A 25,294-nucleotide genomic window follows, 5' to 3' on the forward strand; every position below is an offset into this window, starting at 1 on the left:
TGAATCAGTGTTTATAGCGATACAAATAGGCCGATAAATATTAGATTTATATTTATTACACTAATATTTACTGAGATTCACCTAATAAAATACTGGCAATAAAACTTAACGCGCCAAGTCAATCTTTTTGTGCAAATATTGACTAAGAAATAAAGGGACTATAATCCACAACTGAATCATCTTATAGTAAAGAGTCCTTAGGTATAATCAGTAGTTCAAATAGCTGCCAGTAGATCATTTAGTAGAGCCGCCATGTTAAAAAAGGAACGGTTAAAAAGTTAAAATACCTATTGAAGAAATATTTCTGTAGTAGTACATTATCTCAATATACCCGTGTAAAGAGGGTTCGGAACCGATTTCCTTCAAAAAGATTTATTAAATTAGTAGAAGTGGCTTCTACACAATTTTATTCATCCTGGCTTTGCAAAAATAAATGTATTTTCATGCATTGAAGGGTATATTTGCCTAAGCTATACGCCTGTACAATAACCTTATCTTAATTGTAACAAGTTTTTATATTGAAAAAAAGGGCACGTATTTCTTCTTTGTGAACTCGCTAAGTATCACAGGAGTATTAAGTATCAAAGGAGGGTATACACAAAATACTGGAAACATTCAGGCTATCTGGCATTTGTAAAGGGTATTGGCCTGAAATATCTCTAGGCCTATTCCAATCGAGAATTACCTGAGCCACTGAGCTGTCAAAGCTACGTAAAAGTAGGGTTGCCATCTATAAAATTTGGCAAACAGGACAAGACGTGTAAAAGCCCCGGATTTTGGAGCCCAGAAACCGAATTTGTCAATATAATTTTAGTCGCATCGCCCGGCATTGGCGTATGACATTTTTATCATCATCATTTCAGCCATAGGACGTCCACTGCTGAACATAGCCCTCCCCCAATGATTTTCACAATGGCCCGTTGGTGGCGGCCTGCATCCAGCGCCTTTATGATGTCGTCGGTCCACCTTGCGATTTCCGGGACTTTTTTTTATACCCGGAAAATAAACTAGACCCTGTCCGGACGCTGCCCGGACGCCCTCTCGGACAAATCCGGTTAAACCCGGACGAATGGTAACCCTAAGTGAAAGCTCCCTTTGGTGTGTTCGTTCTATTACGTACTCCAATAGCTGAGTCCTTGCGTTTACGAGAAGAGAAAGGATTTATTGACCATATTATGTGTACCATAAAAGCAGTGTTTGTTATAGTTTAATTATATTTTTATGGACTCACAACCGTTAAATCACAGCAGGGGAAAGTGTGGTTGGTATTTATTGTATATCTAGGTGTAATAGGTATGTGTACGAGTATGAAGGCGTTCATATCAAATTTATAAGAATAATCAACCAAACTTCTTGTTTCTTATTTTAAATAGGGAGATGCGTATTGCCTGAGCCGATTTGATGATTCTTTCGTCCAGTTATTTTTATTTTGTAAATTACCTTTTTAATTACATTTTCTATCCAGTTAACAGAATCAAACTTCTTAAACCTTATAAATATAGGAACAAAACCGTAACCCCGCCCAATGCACAGTCTCAACAACGACGTAAAAGGTAAAATTAGTCCTCCAACATGAAATAAAATAAGTACCTTGTAAAACCTTTGTGACAAACGAGTAATTCTAAAAGCATAAACGCCATTTGTTTCAAGTATACACGAATGAATAAAGCCAGATGTTTTCGAGTTACGACCGAACCGCTTAGCTCAATGTATTCAAGCACCGGAAACGTGGATGCATGTGAATTTGTAAGGCGAATTTCATACTGAAATTTTATTACTTATGAATACGTATGAATTTTTATTAAAATAAATAAATATGCAAATTACAAAAACTACAAAGGACTATCGTGGTTAACGTAAACCACGTATTTATAATAATAATAAAAACTAGAAAATCTCATCTCCTTTTCTAGCCTTAGCCACTAGGATTGCATTGCGGGGCTAAATAAAGACATAATGTAGGTGTGGACAGTAGGATATTAAGAAATAAGAAGAAGAGAAAACGCTATGTTTGCAATTAAAAGGAAAATATGACATGTGAAAATGTATTGCTAAGGCTGAGTTGCACCACCTTATTTTCACCGTAACTTTAACAACAACCGGTACTTTTTGTATGGAGTTTGACAGATTTTTGGCGTTTGTTAAAGTCAAAATAAGAAGTTGCAACTCAGCCTAAGTAAAGTCGACGGCACATAAAACTATACTTTTTTGTTGCAAAATACCACCTAGTACAATTACATAGGAAGTCAGTGTTAAGTTTGATGTGCAGTTAGCAATCAAAATATCATAATTAAAAACAAATGAACTTACAAGAAAATAGAGACTTAGGGCGATACCATCGTTTGCGTTTGTCACGGTGCCGCGGTGGTGGTGCTGCTAGTACGGTTCTAGAAATTCAAAATTCCTAATAAATAGTGGTGTGGCAAGCCCGCGCTTCCTCACGCTTCTAAATTGAAAGCGCCCTTCTACATGCAGTTGTACTGTGGTAAAACTAAATTAAATCCACAAGGGAAGGACAATGCGCTCGTAGTTTACAAAAGCTTGGTGCATTAGGTATCAAAGAAACGGCGAAGGACGCAGAACTAAGTAGAACGAAGGTTGACAAGTTAAGATTAAGATAAAACGATAGCAAACCCACACAATGAGGGTAGTTTAGTTTATATGCAGCAGAAAAATATATCGTCTGAGTGAGGATTTTGTACATAAAATTATGCTTTATTATTGCTTTGTTTCATAAATAAAGTTAAGCAAATACAAAACTTTTGTAAAAAGGGGAATAAAATACTCAGTAGTACAGTAGCATTATTGGATTAGTAAGGATTTTTAATAACATAATTTTAAATACACATTAAATATTTCATGTACTTATTCTCCACAGAAAATGAACCCGAAACTGCGTTTCTTGCGCCACTTCTTCTCAGCACCAGCCCATAATGTTGTCCGGAAGCGGTGGTAGGGCAAGATATTTGGGACATTTATGTATAAGTGCTATGGAAAGGGCCTAGACTAATAAAGGTTTTTATTTGATTTGATTTATAATTACATTCAATAATAATACATTTTTAATCTTGCTTTTTCAAAACGAATTCTGTTTTTTCTTGTCTTGTGCCCAATTTTTTTAATTAACAAAACCAACCTCCTTTCCGGGGTGCAAAATTAAAAAAAACAATCCCACTTGGCAGGCAGATGGTTCTTGTAGCATCTGTCGCCTCGAGTAGCCTTGATGCGATGCAGATGGTAGCATTACGGAATCTTTTCGGCCTACATTTCTGTTGGCCGGTCGCCAAACAAATTGTTAAGGGCCGTGTCTTATTTTAGGGTTATTGTGGCATCGCTCGTTATGATTGTAATTTGATTTGAATAGTACTTAATAGCTATCGGTGTGAAGATATTGATAGAATTGCCATAAAATTAATGTAATGTGTAAAAGTCCTAAGTAACAGTTTAACGAGGAGCATTAGAAAATATCTCTGAACACTAATGCCACAAACACGATTTTATGAATAAGTTAATAAGTCACTTAGGTATTAGGAGTTAAAGGCTGAACTGAAAAAGTTGTAAGTACGCGTGTAAAAATACCTAGTAGAAACCATAAATTTCACCAACGCAAACTTTAAAACAAATCTTAAAAAATCTGCAAGTAACAACTGTTGCTGAACCACAAAAATTTCAGCTCCATTTCATATCACGTGTCTCACAAAATAAGTCAGTAAGAACATTTTTATTAGCTATCTCTGATGTTAAAGTGCAGTGCTAGAAACTCCAATAATATCGAGTGATACCGTAATATCCCTCGAGCGGAACATCGCCCCGCATTTCTGTGTCAAGTGTTATGGAAATGACACCTTTAACCTTCCCTGTCCGAGGGTAGCCCGGTAAAAAGGCATAATTTGTGCAAATTTAGAACAATTGAGTTTTTCTTCACTGGCTGAAGGAAAAGTTGGCGAAGCGCAGTCTTTGTTACGACTGAAATTGTCACTTTACCTACATTACGAATATAGTTTTTCTAGTTGATTTTTTGTCTAGTTGTCTCTCTATCAATGTCAGCTTTTATTCTACTTCTTCTGTGGATGTCTTAGCCTAGGACTTTAAATTAGCCGATAGCTGGGTCGGGCTGTTAATCAGTACTATGTGCATGTATGAAAATTCGGACATTACACCGATTTGTATCGGCCGATTCTTCATACAAATTAGAGTCGGGCCCAACTATCGGCCAACTAAAAGTTGGTGGTTTGCGCCTAGGCTTAAGGTTAAGCAGAAATACCTTCAACCCGTCTGACCAGCTTGGGGAGTGTAGAGAAAATCCTCCATTTGCTTCTGGTTAAGAGACGGTCATTCACCTTCAAACTAGGTCATTGTCCGACTATGGTGGGAAGCCCACTCAAGAACCTTTCTTCCTGTTTGTCAGCTCTTTTTGCTACTCCAACTTAGCAAAGTACTTACAGCATGCACACAATCTAAAGTGTCTTTTATTCCAAGAGTGAAGCATCTTCGTTGGGTAAAATTTATAAGTGAAAAAGTTGGCAATGAATCTAGACCATAGAGATATAGAGAGATGTCAACTAATGCGCTGAGTGAAATTCACACACACACAAAGTAATCAAAATAATATGTGCTCCCCACTGCGGTATCAGTACTCAACGTTCGAATAATATTTGGTACTAGGCAAGCAATGTAAGCTGTTTACATCATGACGTCGCTGCTGGTATCATTGCTTTCACGAGCAATGTGTTCTGTTTTTGGGCATATTGCCTCGACACTGGCCCCGCCCCCTTGTCACATCTCCTTATAGTTTATGTGATCTGTGGTCTAGACAATATGAATAAATCCTTTCCAAAATCAAGCAAACAATCGTGATCGGTAGTAAAACACCCACTTACACCACTTTTCCGGAAGTTTTCAGTTCATAAATTACATTCGGAAATTCCGTTAGTTGAAATGGCTTGCATTCCGGTTGGTACGGTTCCGTCAAAGGCGAAATACCTTCCGAAAACATTTCACTTTCCTCTCCGAAAACAGCGGATGTGGCAATGCTTAACGAATCGAACAAAAAAGGTCTTGAAAGTAAAATGAGAGTACACATTGGTAGGCAAATATGAATACGTGGAAGAAAATGTCGCTCAAGTAGCGCATGAATTTTTGGTATGTATCTTAATTTTTGTATAGGTAAGAAATAGATTTCCATATTTTGTAGAATTTATTCAACACACGAAGTATACTACTTATGATTCGATCGATCGAGACTGTTTTGCGGACGTCGAGACACACACAATCACAGTATACACAAACGCACTTTAATACATTACAATTTATTATTATTATTATGTACACACACACAGTTTTGTTTTTTAAATATTATCTTTTTATTTATAAATATCTTATCACATCTTTTCTACTTCGTCTATATCGTATATTATTATTTTCTACTACGTCTGTATATACATTTAAAATTTATACGCGCACTATTATTATTATTTATGTATGTATATTTTATGCAGTATAGGTTAGTGTCCGTGACTCTCACTCGGCATGGGGCACACTGAAAACCAGCGTCGTGGCTTCCCTCACCGGGGGCCACGGCATATGCTGAGTGGGGTCCCATTGCGATGGGCATCGCTGTGCGACAGGGTGGCACTGCTTAGTTTATTCATTCATTTATTGTATGTTTTATGTCACCTCTGTCTTATTTGCTTTTTTTTTTCATTTTACCTCTTTTGTCTTTTGTGATGTCCATAGCAATAAATGTTTCTTTCTCTTTCTTTCTTTCTTTACTTTGTACTTTTCTTATTAATTTAATCCTTGAGTAGAAGTTCAACATGCTGTAAGTCTCAATAATTCAGAAACCAGGCTCAAGTCCCACAAGTTTACTTATGCCCATTTTTACCCTACACATAACAGCCATTTTGTTTTCATAGGGGACACTTAAAAATTAGGGATTGATGGTGAAAACGGACAGAGTAATCACTTGCCATTTAAGTTTCAATCAAAATACTTTCCTATATAGTATTTTTTTTAAATTAGTGGCTATTTAAAAATCTAACTCAATTGTCTTCTGTACAAGCAGAGAATAATTAGTGTACTGTTAGTGTTTCAGGAAATAAACTCGTACTGATAAAACTGAATAAGCACGTAAATCACTGTATAATATTCATAATACAACCAAGGCAGCTCCCGTAATTCTATAAACGAAGACGTATACGAGGTGTACAAGTACGGTAATTAGACCAGCTCGACAACAGCGACTAATCACTAGTGTAATTACACCCTTATTCATGCTCTCAGCGAACGTTTGCGCCACTTGTTGGCTTGCTCGAGGTTATAGTATTATATCTACCTTTTTGATAATGATTCTTACGTCTTTGTAGAAATTGACCGCAAAATGCAATCGAGCAAACAAAATGAATCAACAAAAACGTTAAAAGTGTTTAAACTTTGTATGAAAAAAGCTGTGCGTGACGTCAAATGTGACCCGCCCATAGTCACTTGTATGGGACTCTGCGTGTCGTTCTAACATGACCAATGACGTCATGAGATCTCTAACGTCTATAATAAATCTTATCTGATTGATATAATAATGCCAAGGCCACTGAAATGTGAGAAATAATAAAATCATATTCCCTATTGATAAGTTTCCAAAGTAACCCCACAATTTAATTGCATCTTACTTTTCGAACTTTAAGTTACGTCTCTAAAACGAAAACCTAGAATAGCTGGTGATATTTGTTTCTGAAAATAACAAATGTATTAATGTCCTTAGTAACAACAGTAACGACACGTGCACACTGTAAATAATCCAAGGCTACCTTATCGGCTGCAGCGAGCTCTCCAATATAAAGCTTAATTAATATTGTATCGACTCGATTCTTATCGAGCTGGCGTCGAATGTAAACATCGAATGTCGTAGTTGTTCGATTTATCATTCGATTTTAGGTTGATTGGAATATTTTGTGGCGTTTTGATCATGCAATTTGGGAATCAGTGGTTCCTAGAAAGTTTAAATTGACAAATTTTTTGAGGCAATTTACGATCGTGTTTTATTTTCGATTAAAAGTACAACATACTAGAAGTATTAAAAAAAAACAGATGACGCATGGCCTTAATGTGATACAAATAGACCAAAAAATTCTGAGAATAATGTATAGATTTCGTAAATTGAGTATCTTTACATTTAAATTTAAATGGGTTCGTGAAAACATTGTCACAATGGCTCTATGACTCTCCCCAATATGATTAAAAGCAAACTCTTATATCGTCAGCCTAAGCAAATATAGTGTACCCAAAAGGAACGAACCTGGAACAATGTGACCTTATAATTGAGTCGTAAGCAGGACCCAAACGGGCGGCGACATCAGCGGAATTGTAATTGGTATATTTAAAGGGATTTTATTAAGATTTTCCTAACCTTTGTATGTACCAGGATATATTAATTACGGACCGGAAATTGTATTTTAAGTATATTTAATCAGTCATGACCTTTCATCTAGGTACATTGGAATGCGTTTAATCATCATCACCTGATGATTAATGATGATTCATTATTATCATTTCAGCCTTAAGATTTCCACGACTGAAAATAAGCGTCCCCTGTGGCGTCATGCAATGATTTTCATATTGACCGATTGGTAGCAGCCTGCATCCAGAACCTTCCTGCTACCTTTATGAGGTCATCTATCTAATAGCAATTCAATTCTGCTAATTACTAAGTAATAAGGTCATTTTCATAATTATTATCATCACTTCTGAGGTAACACCCCATTTTATCTCTATTATATCAAATTTTACTACAGAACAACCATGCGATGCGGAAGTCATTGGGGGAGGCCTATGTTCAGCAGTGGACGTCCTGTGGCTGAAATGATGACGATGATGATTGAAATGATGATGATGATGATGATTACTACAGTATACATTTATTACGTCATTACAAAGTTAACTTTACATGCAACAAGCTATCGATTTAAATATCAGCTCATCGAACCCAACTAAACTTCTTAACTACAAACTTTATCTAGCTTATTCAATACCAGCACTTCGGTAGTGTATTGTCAGCGAGGATTTACAGGACCTTAAAACAACAGCGTATGTCCCTCATAAATTATTTACAAGAATCCGTTTTGGTCAAACACTTAGGTTTGATAAAGGACACGCTAAAAATAGAACAGAATTCTATTTTTCTAGTCTTTTTACTTACAAATTTAATCATACTGCAAAGGAGTTTATTTTAAGTCAAATAAGATTCCGATTAAAAATTAATAACGAAACGTAATGCATAAAAGAAAGTAATTCGTTTTTTTTTTTCTTTTATATTTTACGTTTCATATTTTCACTCTTCATTAAATTAGACTTCTCTGAAGCAGATCTTTCATATTGATTTCAGGTTTTTAACTTCATAAAAATATGACGAAGTCAATATTGCCGATCCGTGCTTTACATTCTTAAGGAAAGGATTTCCATATCCTTTCTTATTGAATTCCTATATCATGTCTGAAAGCCATTCGAAGGGTCAAGGGACTGCGGGTGTGCATTATAGGTACAGGTGCCAGTATAGATAAAAAATGTGAATTTTCCGTAATGAATGTAGGCTTATTATTTCGAATTTAGGGTTCATATTAAGATATTTTGATTTCACTTCATTTAATATCACTTGCTGAAATAACCTTTGTTAACACAATAAAAAAATGTGAATTTTCCGTAATGAATGTAGGCTTATTATTTCGAATTTAGGGTTCATATTAAGATATTTTGATTTCACTTCATTTAATATCACTTGCTGAAATAACCTTTGTTAACACAATAAAAAAATATCTAATTTTAGCTGTTGCTTATTACTAATTGCCTATACAAAACAGTAAGTTTACAACATGAGTCTTTCTATATCATAACAAAATCATGTCAATTTTGGATCTGAACTAAAATTGAAATATTTAAATTATTAAAAAAGTTCAGCTTTCCTTTTTTTCTTCATTCTACAAACCAAAACAAAAGTTAATTCGATTCTAATATAAGTGTATCACTTCGCCACACCATGGCGGCGACCTAATTAGGTTTCCTAGAATCTCTATAAATCTATTACTAGCATATCGGCTTGTAATTTAATTATCCGTTCATGGAACGACGTACGGTTTTATTTAGCTTGGCATCGGAAAAACAAGAAATATTGATCGTGTAAAACTGAACTCTACATAGTTTAGTATGTCATTTCCATCATTGTGCCCATGTTTCGTTCATTCGTTTCAGCCAAATAACATCTATTGATTGACAAAGGTCTCCCCCAAAATTCCACAACAACCGATCATATTATTATGCTGCCGGTATCCAGATCATATACTTCCCGCGACCTTCACCAAACGTCGGTCCACCTGTTGGGAGGCTGGCCAGTGGCCACACTACGTCTTCTGGCTCGTGTTTGCCAGCACTCGAGTATTATGCCCTTCTTCTTCTTCTTCTTTTCGTGTCGACAACAAACCTACACAGTGTCAGCCCAAAACACCGCCACAAGAGTGGCGTTGTCAGCAGCACTCATCAAATCCTCCTGAGTGCAGTTGCTTGGGCACTCAGGGCACGACATCAGGTGCGTCATCGACATTGTGTCCTTATGTGAATGGATTTCGGCAGAGAGGAAATAAGAATTCCGAACTGTGGTAAATTGGAAAGATTTGTACCTACTTCTGCAGTAGTGATTATTGATTGTGATGACGATAATGATTAAATTACTCGATGGTGTAGGTTGTAAGAACTTCAAGTATGGATTGAGGCTTTTTATTGATTAAATTAGATAATTTAGACCAATCATAAATATTGCCTTAGATTGAATCGAGTTTTGAATGTTGTTTTGTTAATACCTAATGGACCTTCTCAGTCAGACCGACCGCTTTTACGTAATACTCTCTGAAGGCAGAAATCATATTTGTGTACATGAGGTTTGGTTGATTCAAGGAAGGAACATGCGCATTGTATTGACCAAACAAGAAACATACACAAAGTAATGTAACACATTGATTGTCTTGGAGAATTCAATTCTCAACATTGAATCATAATGTAGCTCTGTTTACATAATTGGAAGATATATTGGCACTCCTTTATTATTTTATATACCTACTAGCTTTCCGACCGCGGCTTCGCCCGCGTGGAATTTTGTCTGTCACAGAAAAACTTTATCGCGCGCGTCCCTGTTTCAAAAACCGGGATAAAAAGTATCCTATGTCCTTTCCCGGGACTCAAACTATCTCTATGCCAAATTTCATCAAAATCGGTTCAATGGTTTAGGCGTGAAAGCAAGACAGACAGACAGAGTTACTTTCGCATTTATAATATTAGTATAGATAATTATACTTACCACTGTCGCTGTAAAGATGGTAGCTGCTTTATTACTTGCCGACTGTAGCAGTTCTATTATTTGGTTTTGCTTAGCAACCATAAACCGAGAAACATAATAAACCTCAAATCGAGCGGTATCATAAAGCGCAAATTTCTACAACAATACGTACAGGTAATTTTAAGTTCTTGCTATGTAGGACTTACAGTATGTCTGCTTAGGAACGACTTCTACATACTTGAGCTAGTTTGCAGAAGTATATAACCACATTGCAATGATACATAGTGTAATAACACCATGTATCAAAGTTGGCATGAACGATATAACCAATTTTTGACAATATTTGAGGGTGTCCACAACAGTCCTCCATCGCGTTCGGTCTTGTGCTTAGCGTTTGATCTCGCTCCAAGTCTTGCCGATTTTCTCCGTCTCGTCAGCTACACCTATATTTGAAGGTGTGTCGCTTCAATTCGATAAGTCATAATTGCGTACGGACACGTCACACTTGAATTAAAAACTGGGCCTTCTCTACCCACTTGTGCTATGTAAGCACTAAACAAACCAGTTAATTGTCTACGCATAAACCGAATAGCTCGTAAACTGAAGCTGCAAGATGGAGAATACAGGTTTTATTATTTTATGAAGAGGCTACGTTATTTTATATTCAATAATTTAGAGGCACAGGTTTATAGCCAGAAGTTTATATGGTTAAGCAAATATAAGATTTAATTAATATTAAAGTTCAAGTAAAGTAGCGAATGCCTTAAATACTGTCAAAACTCATGTAGGTATCCATTTAAACAAAGATAAGTTCGAAAATGAAGTCAGATTTTATATATTTTTGGGACATTTTGTAATAACATAGGAAAACTATTTTAAATGACACTCATTAGTCCATCTTTATTTTAACAACTTATACAACCTTTTTTCCGTACTTTGCTAAGAAACATCTAAACGAAGGAAAAGTTCTTATTAACATTGATTATAAAACTAACAGTATCACGTCCGTGCCCATGTGATTCGAATACCAATTTCTGTCTCTAATTAGGTAAGTTTGTGATCTCTTGTAGGAGTATAAATCCCGAATCACGTCACCTAATTCCTCTTAGCATCGACTCTTGAAGAGTGTCTTAAGAACTTTACTGATCTTCGTTAGGCATTAATGTGTCTTCGGTGTAAGAAGATTTGCTAATGGACGGGAAGTTCGTGTAAATAAGTAAGTGTATTGAGAAACAGTAATTAGAGAGTTTGATTTAACTTGATGGCATTGTATTTAATTTTTAAATACCTGGAACGCTTCGGACATGCGTGACGATTTTCCATCGCGCATAAAAAAACATTTAGGGTTTCTTAGGCAACAGTTTCTTATACAAATATTACGAAAGTTACTAGAAATTCAGGCAAGTTAGTTTTGCGTTGTACGGAAGAATACTGAGAATCATGGGACGTCCGCCCACAAGATGGACTGATTATGAGTTCATAAAAGTTGCAGAAAGGCGCTGGGTGCAGAACTCTACCAACCGGCCAATCTGGAATTCATTGGGGGAGGCCTGTGTTCATCTGGACGTCTTGTAGCTGAAATGATGATGATGATGATGAAGTAGGTACTTTGTGTTATTATCAGTTATTATTGTCACTTGAATAAGTAAATTAAAAGGAAAATATTAAATAAGGAAATGTAAATCACCAAGCCATAGTTCCTTAATATCTAATTCCAGAAATCACGTTTGATCCCTCCACGTGCAAAGATCAAGGGATCGTTTTAGTTGTACCCAAGATTACAATCTTGACAAATTAATTACACAGTTAGTTTCGGCTGCGGTCTCAGATGAACCAGCAGGTAATTGCTAATCTCAATTAGATCGATTTAACACTATTTTGGACAAATTATCGTATCCAATTAGTAGCCGTTTTAGAAACACTTAGGCCTGGATTCTATCAAAACGGAGAGAACAGTATATGTGTTTGAATAACCAATCAGATTAACGCCCGTATTCACAAACGATGCTTGCTTAAATGAAGCAGCAAATCGAACGCACAGCGTTGAATAGAGCTCTGTGATTGGTTAGTGTGTCACCCTGTGCGTCCACGCGCACTGTGAGACCTCATACTTAGTAATATTTGTGAATACGGGCGTGACTTATTTCCACTATAACACTTTTCCGTTCAGCTTTGGTGTAAACGTAACACTAAAATTAGTTTCTTGAAAGTAGTCTTGAAAATAAGTTAGCTTCTTTCACGTTGGTGTTCCTGGGTTCGATTCCCTACTAGTAAAAAAACCTGTGAAGTCTAGCACTAAGCTCAATAATAATTAGCGGTTGTAAATTACCGCAATGCAGCGCGATTTAGAACTCTTACAAAAGATAGATTACCGCATTCGTGACAGAACCCATTAATTGTTTTTTGTACCCTACTTAAGGATTTAAAAGAAAACGATTAGTTATTTTGTTTGCTTTAAGGAATGACAATGGCTCATCAAGATAAAGATCTTATGTACATTTTGCAATGAGCTGTCCAGTACTATAGGATAAAGGCATCCAGAAACTATACTCTGTAATAATGTCGTCAATGTTACTGTGACTCCTACCATCATCATCATCATTTCAGCCACGTCTACTGCTGAACATAGGCCACCCCCATCGACTTTCACATCGCACGGTTGATAGCGGCCTGCATCCAACGCCTTCCTGCTACCTTTATCAGGTCCTCCCATCCTACCATCAGTAATGTATAAATACAAATAGCCTTGTTGCACTATAACCGTCGTTCTTTCATTCCAACCATCACACTATCATTATTACTAATGTTAGTATCTGGCACGCTTAAAATTAAATAGGCACATGACGAAAACCTCGTGAGAACTTTGACATTATTAATTAACAACTAAAACAATGGCCACTTCCATATTGAATTTTCTTTTCCCCCTTTTTCACCATTCCACGTTTCCATATCTCTATCATAGAGCACATAGAAATTATTCTTACTTCAAACAACCCTACCACGTATTAATTATTTTGTTTTTTATTTTTGTTTCTACTCGTCTGAGTCACGATGTATCGATTGTCGACAACCACTCGTAACGGAACAATCGATACCTATCAACTATTAACGAACTAATAAAACATAGGTACGCCCAATAATGCTCGGAAAAAAGTCCGAAGCCTCGCTCTAAATTACTCGAGTAAATAGCTGACCGAACTAAGTCCGTGTATTTACTTTGAGAGAGCTATGCTTTTATTATAAACGTTCTATAAAAAAGTTTTTCATTTCTTTTAAATTTCAAATCCCAACTAATATTATAAATGCGAAAGTAACTCTGTCTGTCTGTCTGTCTGTCTGTTACGCTTTCCCGCTTAAACCTCGCAACCGATTTTGATGAAATTTGGCATAGAGATAGTTTGAGTCCCGGGAAAGAACATAGGATAGTTTTTATCCCGGTTTTTGAAACAGGGACGCGCGCGATAAAGTTTTTCTGTGACAGACAAAATTCCACGCGGGCGAAGCCGCGGGCGGAAAGCTAGTATATGAATAAATTCTTCAAAATGTAATTTTAAGTCACGTGAAATTCTGGAAAAAAAATGGATTTTGTACTGTTGTATCTAATGCAAATAATGCAATATGCATGTTCATAAACACTTCTACTTATTATGCTATTTTACCCCATCAATATTATGGTAAACACACATTTGAAAAGAAAAGTACAACTCCCAAATACCTTACTTTTCTTTCCCGCCAAGCCAAAGAAGTTGAGCCGAAAAAAGCTATCGCACGGCCTTTTATGAAACGGGGATTTTATTGTCATCTTATGTCATTGAAAGTGTTTTTGTTATTTCTGTTTTGCAAAGCTTAATTTAAGGAAGTAGGTTATTTATACGTGTAAATATCACTTAGGCAGAAATACAAAATTATCATTCTGAACACACCGTCTTATTGCAGAAAAGAATAATTTGTTAAAATATACTCTACCTACTGTTATCTCTTAGGACGCTTTTGTCATAAAGTCACCGGTAAAATCAATAAGTCAATATTAAAGCTCTTACAAACTCTACCAGTGTGCGGTGGCCCTTAAAACATTATCACTGACCTTTGAATACTTCATAACACTAGCCTAATAACACTTCTTGTTTCATTAACGAACCTTTGGTAAAACACACAGTAAACGTCACGTGTATCAAGAATCCTGAAAATGGTTACCTCCGGGGTTACTCCGAAAAACGTTTTCCGAAGTTTCGAATGTTGCCATCTCTCTTACGCAAAGCGGCATGCCAATATTAGGGACAGGAGAGATAGACCCGAAACTACGAAAACGGCGTTTCAGAATAGCCCTGCTGTGTTTAAAGGTTACACGTAACGTACAGTTTTCATTGAACAAACGAAGCTTAAACTTGATTCAATTGGTTGGCTTTTGATTAGTTGAATAATAATAATTCAGACCAAATAAATATAGGTCAGAGATTGAATCGACTCTTGAGTGTTGTTTTGAAATACATTTTAGGCAGACCAATTATGTGTTATATTATCTCACAGGCTAAATATCACTTATTTGAAGATTTTTTAAATTCATAAAAACTAATTAATAGTTAAATACGTATGTATGAATGAAACGAAACATTTTACTTTAATTTTTATTTCATCGTGATAGTAAATAGACGTAAGGATGTAAATAATTGTACAATATACTTAATAGATTTATATAATTTACATTTAATATTATGAGCATTTATAATAATTATCGTGTTCTTCTCGTTAGATATGTACACCTCTAATTATTAAAATTTCTACACGTAATAGTATCATGTAAAAGCTATTTTATTATTATTTAAAATACAAAACTTGTGTTAGTGTAATATTTGGAAATGCTAAATTATTTCGTCTATACTTTTAAAACAAAGCTTGATAGTCGATTTTTTCTGATGAAAAATTTTCACACCACTAGCTATTTTAAACTTTGAAAGAAAGAAATTATGCAACAATAAAACATTGGCACAAGACAGCTTCAAGTATAAGGAAACAGACTGAACTACTTATTTAATATATTTCTATACAGGGTGTTAGGTAAATGGGTATATGAGCCGACACTAGCCCATGTTAACATGGTCATATAAATGGTATGGTGAAGTCAGAAAATTGATATCTTCATTTTAATTATTTAAATTTTCATACAAATCGGATTTTATAAAATTTATTTTGTATGAAAATTAAAAAAATTGAAAATGATGATATCAAATTTCTGACTTCACCATACCATTTATATGACTATGTTAACATGGGCTAGTGTCGGCTCATATACCCATTTACCTAACACCCTGTATAGCTTGAATCTTTAATTTTATATTAGGTACTACTATAAATACTTATAAATAATAATGCATTTACAATCTAATAGGACTGTAAATTGTCATTGCTGTGTTCAAACAGTTTTTTAGAAATAATAGAAAAAATAGCTTGCATTTGAGTTAGTAATGGCTCAGTAGCTTCTAGCATGATGGTGACAGCAGTTGCCTAGCTATCGAAATTTTGTACGAGGTAGCAATAAATTTTCAATGTATTTTTCATTGCGTTCATTACTTTCCTATAATTACCTATCATACGGATAGCGTCATATCAAACTAATTGCAACAAAAAATGTATAGTATATTGTACCTGATTGTACAATAAACTCATCTGCACATCAAACCTAGCATGTCGACCTCAAAAGTAGACTTTATTATAAGAAGCATATGAGTGACTTACGCAGTGCAATTGTTAGTTTTGATGCGCCGTCGAGTAGAAAAGTTTCTAAGGTTTTTTCCACTAAATGTCTTTGAATTTAAGTAGGTACTATAAGTACAACATAACTTCGGTCATCACCATTATGTTACAACAAGTGTAATTTATAAGATACAATATTTCGAATTTTCATTAATTAATAATAAACCTTACACAGTGTAATAATTCGATAATATTTACAATGGCTGATTATATTAATATTATCAGCAGAAAAATTATGTTATTCATAATTTTTTAGGCTTTTACGTGTCTTAATATAACACGATACACACACACCAAATCATAATTTCTAAAAAGACTGTGACACTTATTATGTTACATTTTCAGTTACCAGTGATTAAATTGTACTAAACCACTTCTTACAACTTTGAAAATACAAGTAAAGACATTAGGACCTTTCGCCAATGCACAATGATGTTCTGACGAAGAAATTTGAAAGAAAGAGTTCTCTGCTTCTGTCTGTGTTCTCTTCTGTCACAGTTCAGGTCAGGTCGTCAGAACGTACTAATGACACGAATCGAGTGCTGTAAGTAAAGGTCTGAAATTATTAAACTTTATTTTTATATCTTTTGAGTTGACGTTTTTTAAACTTTTCAATTGTATGTCAGAGTTTAATACAATTTAATCCTTAGCACCGCAAGTGGATGTGGGAATCGTTCTAATCTATGTGCCACATTCATCTAAACCGTTGAAGGATACATCTATAAATAGTGGAGGGAATTAATAGTCTTAGCTTTGAAATAAGTATTGTATATTCCAATATATAAATATACACATATTAGTTTGGAAATACTTCTTCACTTGGATTTAAGGCCTACTTTGACATGTCCTGTCCTTCTGTTCCCCAAGCACCAGTTAAGATGAAGTCGAAAGAAAATTTAAAACTACTAGACTTTTCTAATACTAAATTTAGTGTCATTACAAAAATACTCGATAATTCAGTATCTACAAGCTTTTGGATAATTGACATTTTAAACAGCTATTGAATAAGACAACGCATAAATTCTCAAAACAAAATTAAAATATCTACTAGTTGTCAAGCTAAGGAAATATTTCCATGAAAGATAAAAGTAGACCTATTAATTTTAAGTCCTTACTCATATCAAAGATATTTCAAAATCGTTTATAATTAGTCTGACATTATGTTGTTTAATCTTCCCAAATACAAATTCATTCATTGATGCGATATTATTACATTCCAATCAACTATCGTTATATGGGATAGTCAAAATACATCACACAAGATATAAACAAAAGAACGAAGCTCCTACTCATGTTAAAATTAAAAACCTATAAACTACACAAAAATATTCCACAATTAATAAATTCAAAGAAATCCCACAAACTCCGCCGTTTTAAAACAATTCTTTTTACTGTTACTTACAGTCTAATACGCCATGTGCATACATACATTTATCATTGGACCAAAATTCAACCTTCAAATCGTTCATAGATCTATTACTACAATCCTTAATGGATAACACAATTTATTTCACGTTTTAAACTTATCTCACAATACATCAAACAAAATAATAATAATGGTACTGTCAAGAAAAGTTATATTCAAATCCTGGAAAAGAAGACAAACTAAAAATGATAATTATTTAAGATAATTTTGATTTACTCTTGTTTCAATGAAGATAATTTTTACAAATTATTAGAAAAATAAGATAAGACAAAAGATTAACAAGATAGTTCACAATCTTATGATTTTAATGTAGTTCAAAAGATTAATCGTGAAATAAGTCGTGTTATTGACAGGACACTAAATACACTTACTGATGAGTCAAAATGTGATTACATTAGGCTAGGCAATATAAAAGTATTATGTTTAGTACACGCACATAATTTGAAACTAAGTAACACACTGCAAATTAGCAAATTCTGTACAAAGCTACAACTTTACATTTTAATTAATTAGATTGTTTTATGAATACGCTCATCACGCTTACTTAACCAATATAAGGAGTGGCACTGTTAATATTATTAACAATATCGATAAAGTTATTGTGCAATCCTTACATGCTAGAATTGTGAGTATTAAAAATCTAATCGCTGATAATGTAAGATTAATTTAGACACTCATAAAAGACACAGGAGATACAAAATCACTAATACTAGAGGTCGATAAAGAAACACACTGCTAATTACAACTATGGTCCCGCATCAAGGATACATAGCCAGAATTTCAGTTGAAAGTCTCGAAATTCGTTGTAACTCCAGGATTCACACAAATCACACTTTAGACACACGTATCACAAGAAGTAAACCTAGATCAATAGTTCAAGTTCAAAAGTCATCAGATTTCGGACTTTGTGCGGGGCTGGGCCAAGGCGGCCGCATTTTTTCCAGCACATATTTGAGCTGGAAACTGGTATGGAAATGCTACAGATACTCGTCTATCTGATCATAGTCCTCGTCTGGGGGGGAGGGGCCTGACACTGAGAGGATGGGTAGACCGAAGTGCTTGACGGTCTCTACGCTACTGCTGTCGTCTGACTTGCTAGTGGCTTCTTCATTGATGGTCTCCTCTCGTGGTTTAGCTTTGCACAAGCGTTCAGATGAGTCGCACAAAGACGTAAGAGGTATGTTGTCTGCTGACCTGTGAAACAAATAGCAAAGCTCAAACGTCATAAGCAGAAATATATTATGGACATGAACTGGCATGCGCAATGCCAAAAGCAAGGGCGTTTGCGGAAGACCAGTCTTCTTGATATAATCGTAAGGGTATAAATGCTGAGCGGACCTATTGATACAGAGGCTCAGTAATTGTTTGTTTTACATGTAGGAACTTACTGTGTCAGTAAAGTTTTTGTATTCTACTTTACCTGGCCTTACGACACAGTTTAGACTGTGAGCCGTGCCTCCTCAGGAACTCCCCAGCATCAAACGCTGCGAACCCAGTGGGTTCTGCTGACACGAATATGGCTGAGTTGACCCTAGGCCTGTTGCACCGGGCCAAGAGGCGCTCCTCGCACTCCAAGCTCTGTGTATGTGTGTGTGACCAGCGCATGTGCTGTAGGAAGATAAAAAAGAAGTCATTAGACATTTTTCACTGAATAAAGACGTTCGACGTCCGTCATTTTCGTTTCACCAAGTATTCAAAGCAATTTTTCCCAACCAGTGCTGATGCATGGATTCGAGTGCCATGTATTGTGGCTTTACAAAATCGCTTATGTGTTCTCCATGATAAGGAACTGTGCTATAAAACAAAAGTGTTAATCCGTCAATTCTGAAAATGTTTAAAACATAAATCGTATATAATTATACAATGATAGGGCCAGTAATATGCGGAGATGATATTGCCAAAACTTGTGGAAAACTGTTATTTTATTAATCCTACTTTAATTCCACAAGCAAATGGTTGTGCTTATTGTCTTAGTAAGTTGGAAAAATTATTGCACAAATAGCGCTATACTTTTGAAATAATTCTAGTTTTCTAAATCAAACTCTAATCTTTATATTCCTTGCTTACAGGATAAAGTATATTGCTATCTTTAAACTTATATTCTTGACTGAGATCATCATTTGTTATCGCGAAACACATTGAATTAAAACATTTTGTTCGTTCCGAGTTATGTGTTTGACCTCTAGTAAGATAGTAGCGTTTGTGCACTGAAAAATAAATAAACATTTTAAAATCTAGCTTTCTCTAGCATTCTTAGCTTTGAGGTTAATCTACTCTCTGGATTTATTTATATGAATAAATCTAATTTTAACTAGAAAATTCCTTTTTTTTTGTAGTCAAAAAAATTTTCGAAATTAGCAACAAAAAATTACGTTCAAAGTTAAATAACCAATCTCATGATATAAATTTCATAACAAACGCACCGAAACCTAAAAGGCAGTTTCACTGAGGTATAATGAAATTACAAAGCCCGTTGTGAAGTGAGCCTGAACAGCTAATCCAGTTGTAAGCCACACTGTGCCCTAAATAATCTCCAAACGTTCACGTAGTTGATAACAATGTTTTCGTACATTTGGGCGTAAACCAACTATTTTAAGGTAGTCATCAAGAGCAGTGTTCAAGGTATACGAAAAACTAGTACCTACTAGGAAAACGAAACTTGTTAAAGGTCAATAAATTTTTAAGAAATTACCCTTTCTTACTAAAAATATACCTACTTATAAGATAATCTTATTTTCCGTAGTGTAGTAGGTTGTAGTAGGTAGTGTCGCAGTACACCGTTTGCGGAACACTGATCAAGAGCATTCACGCGTGTATTGAGGGTAATGGTTGCTTTGACATAAGCTTAGCTTTATTACATGGCTAAACTTAGACCTAAATTACTGTCCTCTCATATATTAGTTTTCATATTTTCACTGTTCTAAAAATATAATACAACAATTAGGTAATTGAACCAATACCGTGGATGTTGTAAAAAGGAACTAAGAGTCAAATTCAATCAATCATCCTACCTAGACTGTATCACACTTAACACCAGGTGCGATTGTGGTCAAATACCTGCCTTGTTATGCACAAAAAAATGGCTTTCCTAACCCAACTGATTAGCGAGTGAAGTGTAGGCCTAAAACTTCTAAAACTGCGTCTAATCTGGTCAATTAAAGAGGGTCTTGCTCCAGTATTAGAAATTCACCCTATGGATATAAAAACTACTACTAAGGAATCGTTATAGTCCATAGGTACACATAATTTGGGAAATAACAAACTGTTTTCTTTGCGCTGTTTACAAGTCAACTTCGAAATAAAATTACCCACTTCCCACTTAGATTAACTTTTGCACAAGGGAAAAGACAAGGGAGACTCCAGCCCGCGTGGTTTAAAAACTTCGATGTCCTTTTAGATTTCATATTGTTATCCAACACTTTGTTTTTGAAGCTCTGAAATAATATTATTTGCAATATTTTTGTTTTATTTCGAGGTGTCGTTGACATTGTGAGAAATTTCATCTGCTCATACTTATTGGAAAGGAGAAAGGAAAATTTGAATTGATATTATTTAATTAATTGATAATTTCAAAAGAAACTTAGCTTATTGTTAAAGCTTGTGAGAGCTTAATGGTATAGCATTTCACTAGAACAGAGGTCTACCCTATTTGAATGCTAAAATGGACAGCTTTATTTAAGTCCCACAATCCTGAACTAAAAATATATTTAGAATAAATTATGAAGCAAATTCACTTACATTATGTTTGAAATTAAAATTGATTTTTTTCACACACTAACGCCCGTATTCACAAATCGAATGCACAGACTTGAATAGAGCTCTGTGATTGGTTTGTGTCACCCTGTGAGTCCACGCGCACTGTGAGACCTCATAGTACCTATTATTTGTGAATACGGGCGTAAAACGTTATTACTTTCTGGAGTAGGCCACATCTTATCAAACTTTTATAAGTGCTGCCCAAAGTTTTGTTTTGGTAATATTCGCGTGTTACGTTGTTGTCATTAGTACAGTCATGCAATGTTTGTGACATTTACTTTTCCCAATTCACTGTCTAATTAACCTTATCACATCCACCCAAGGTTCACAATCGCACGTCGAGATAAATATTTGAAGATGGTCCCACTATGTGAGCACTGTCATAGTGGCACGCGATCCTCTACTTAAGTTCGGGAAGGGGACACTTCCCTGAAGGTTTCGGGTGAAAATAATAACTGTCCCATACAGTGACACTATAATTTATATGACAGTGATTGAATGGGATGCCGTAATTATCTTTGTAATAGTATTATTGTGATACATGGGTATCTACAGTAAATAAAAATATCGAGAAGTATTTCATGTCATTAAAATAATATGTTTAGTAAAATTAATTATACATTATTAGGTACCTACTACGTTTTGTTTCTGATGCATAAAAACAGTATAAACATCAGTAAGGCCTACTGTACATAGCTGAAATCTATTAATTGATGATTTAATATCAAATTAAGACGTTAGATGGGGCAACGATTGAAACTTACAGTATAATTGTCATTAATTGTAATTTTTTTTGTTGTTTCGCGAGTATCAAAAGCTATAGAAAAGTTATTTTAAGCAAACTCTAAAAATAATATAGATCATAGCTCATTAACTACCTATATGTTTGCCTCATTCAGTGAACTCCAAAGCCTAGAATTCCATAATTCTATTCGACCATTCAGCCTAACCTAGTGTTAAGTACTAGCCTAGGTACTATTAAAGGCCGGTAAATCTATTCTCATAAATAAAATACTGGATACTTAACTTTCACATTATATTGCCTTATTTTAGATACAATTCATTACTTAGCACAAAAGCGCGCGGAGTCATCTCCGCGCGTCCCTCTATTCTGACGTTTGATTCTCGTGTGACATTGACAATACGTCAATGTCACTATGACAGCAGCTCATTGGCTATAACGATACCGCTATTTTAACGTTTTATATTTTTCACAATTAACAGTACCAACTAAAGTGCAAGTCACGGTGGCTAAAGCCGCCGAGTCATGATCATCGATATGATCAGTTAAAAAAAAAAAACCTTATTTGTTATTGCCTGAAATTCAATATTGAATCAGGCTTACTCAACTCTGTGACATTTAGTGCTTTTTTCCCGTGATGCTGATTTCAGCACGCGCACGGATCTGATCCGCATGCGAGCTGCCCGCATTTCATTATTTCATACTTGTCACTGACTCGTATTACAACACTGGACAGGCTATGTCCTTAAATGACGGCTAATTTTGTGTACGAATGTGAAGCGCCACTGCGATTATTCCGAGAACAAATTTTGACGTACATTGTATGGCGTAACCATAGGAGTAAGCGAGAAAAAACATCACTAATTTTGGTCAATCGTATCTGTCTACAGTATGGCCTACAGCGCCAAAATGGCGAAACTCTAATAGGCACAAAAATATTATGACAGCAGCCAGTCCAGTATGTAATAGTATAGAGGGCCTAGTGTGAGTTTACATCAAATGCGCTCAATAGTGAGTACGTCAAAAAATTGCATTAAATGTATGACAGATTTTACAGCGCCCCTAGCGGGAAACGTTCAAAAACTAAAATGTTCATACATTTTCTTTTATGTAAACTCACACTCAGCCCACAGGTCAGTGATACTTGTACACGCACGCAACCAGCAGCGTGATTATTCATCATCACCATCATCATTTCAGCCATAGGACGTCCACTGCTGAACATAGGCCTCCCCTATTGCTTTCCACGTTGATCGATTGGTAGCGGCCTGCGTCCAGCGCTTCCTTGCTACCTTTACGATGTCGTCGGTCCACCTTGTAGGTAGACATCCCACGCTGATTATTAAAGAGACAAGATCCGCACGAGTGCCGAAATCCGCATCACAGGAAAAAGGCACTTATAGCTAAACCAACAAGAAAGCTTTGAGTTGCCTTTTTAGAAGTTGTCCAGACACAAAAATACTTTCAACTTTGAACTACATACCGTTTCCCTTGAAACATGGTGTTTAAAAGTTTTACCGTCGCGTGTATTAGTACAATGTGGAGCAAGGCTCGCTGTACATTATTAAACGAAGCCTACCGTTTCATGTTTACAAGGCGGTGTGGCGTAAAGGATGTCCTAGTGTGGGCGTTTTTTGCTGACGCGCTACCGGTTCGGAAAGGTAGGTACACCCGTATTCACAAACATTACTATGAGGTTTCAAAAACCTATTCATAGACAATACTTAGAATAGGCGCACACCGTTGATTTTTCGTCGGCCGATAGTTTAGTCGGGCAGTTGATCAGTATGGGCATGTATGGGAGTGCGCACACTACGCCGATTCGATTTGGCCGATTCTTCATACAATTTGAAATCGGGCACAACTATCGGCCAACTAAAAATCAACGGTGTGCGCCTACTCTTAGGCTTGGTTGCACCATCTTACTTACTTTAACTTTGACAAACGTCAAAAATTTTTCAAACTACATATAAAAAGCACCGGTTATTGTCATAGTTACCGTTAAAGTTAGCTGGTGCAACTCAGCCTTAGTGGTGGAGTGACACACACGAACCAATCGCAGAGCTCTATTCAACGCTGTGCGTTTGACGTCGCATAGCGTTGCTGCGCCACATATGCAAGCATCGTTTTTGAATACGGGTGTTAGTGGACAGCAGACAGTACCTAGTGGTACCTAGTCATACGCTGCAGCTTTAACAGGTATAATATTAAACTTTATTGCGCAAGTAAAAAGGTTCACAATGATACTTCGAAAGAAATAGATGGCATATTTGACATAAATAAACATATTTTAAAGACTTTTTAGGGTTTTATTGTGGTTTTTAATCAGGAAAATGAACTGGCTGACATAAAAAGGCAAAGGATGAAGGAATAGGTACGTTTTAGAGTAGGCGCACACCGTTGATTTTTAGTTGGCCGATAGTTGTGCCCGATTTAAATTTGTATGAAGAATCGGCGTATTACATGCCCATACAGATCAACTGCCCGACTAAACTATCGGCCGACGAAAAATCAACGGTGTGCGCCTACTCTTAAGTGTACCTGTCGTATGGACTTATCTGCTCATATGTTTTAGCGAAGTAAAAATTATTGCTCGCATAAAAGTCTAGCGCTATCTACTCTTTACATTTTATGGATGACAGGTAAAAAGTGACGCTCAATCCCGCTTAGCGTGTCTTCACGGCCTTTTAGCTAAGATCGAAGTGAAGGGAACATGTCTGATAACATGACATCGCAATTTTCGAAGTGTCCTCGTCATCGCTTTACATATTTCGAACATAATCGCAAAATGTCTCGTGCATTATGCTTGATCACGAGTACAGATTGATTACTAGACGGTATAATATCCATACTTGATATTATAAATGCGAAAAAGTGTCTGTTAAAGACACACACCAAGCTCGGCGGCTACTAAACTATGACTTTTCATAGTTCGTTCGTTCGTTTCAGCCGAAAGACGTCCACTGCTGGACAAAGGCCTCCTCCAAGGATTTCCACAAAGACCGGTCCTGTGCCGTTCGCATCCAGGCACCTCCGGCGACCTTCACCAGATGACTTTTCATAACTTGACATAAGTCGAGTCGGATTTGGTGTGTAGACAAGACATTAACGTATCTCATGCATAGACCGCTGAACCGATTAAGATGAGATATAGCTTAGTTTTTTTATTTTTAGTTCGTAGCTTAGTAAGCTTGAAGGATAACTTTTATTCCAGTTTTTGAAACAGGAACGCGCACGTGATAGTTTTTCTGTAATATTTACGTGAGTGGAACTGCGGGCAAAAGCTAGTTACGAAATAACTGAG

At 35.8% G+C, this 25,294-nt stretch overlaps 1 protein-coding gene across 2 annotated transcripts in view; it reads right to left on the reverse strand.

The window, feature by feature from the left end:
* Positions 1 to 17,906: 17,906 nt before the first annotated feature.
* LOC135075741 (uncharacterized) overlaps positions 17,907 to 25,294 on the reverse strand; it is a 155,332-nt gene continuing 147,944 nt past the window's right edge. For both annotated transcript variants that reach the window (XM_063970209.1, XM_063970208.1), the window contains exons 8-9: positions 18,913 to 19,100; positions 17,907 to 18,686 (exon numbers count right to left, since the gene is read on the reverse strand). In XM_063970209.1, the coding sequence (XP_063826279.1) occupies positions 18,470 to 18,686; positions 18,913 to 19,100 (405 nt within the window). In that variant the 3' untranslated portion in view covers positions 17,907 to 18,469. The remainder of the gene's footprint in view (positions 18,687 to 18,912; positions 19,101 to 25,294) is intronic.

Source organism: Ostrinia nubilalis, chromosome 10, assembly GCF_963855985.1.
Source record: "Ostrinia nubilalis chromosome 10, ilOstNubi1.1, whole genome shotgun sequence".
NCBI classification, from domain to species: Eukaryota; Metazoa; Arthropoda; class Insecta; order Lepidoptera; family Crambidae; genus Ostrinia; species Ostrinia nubilalis.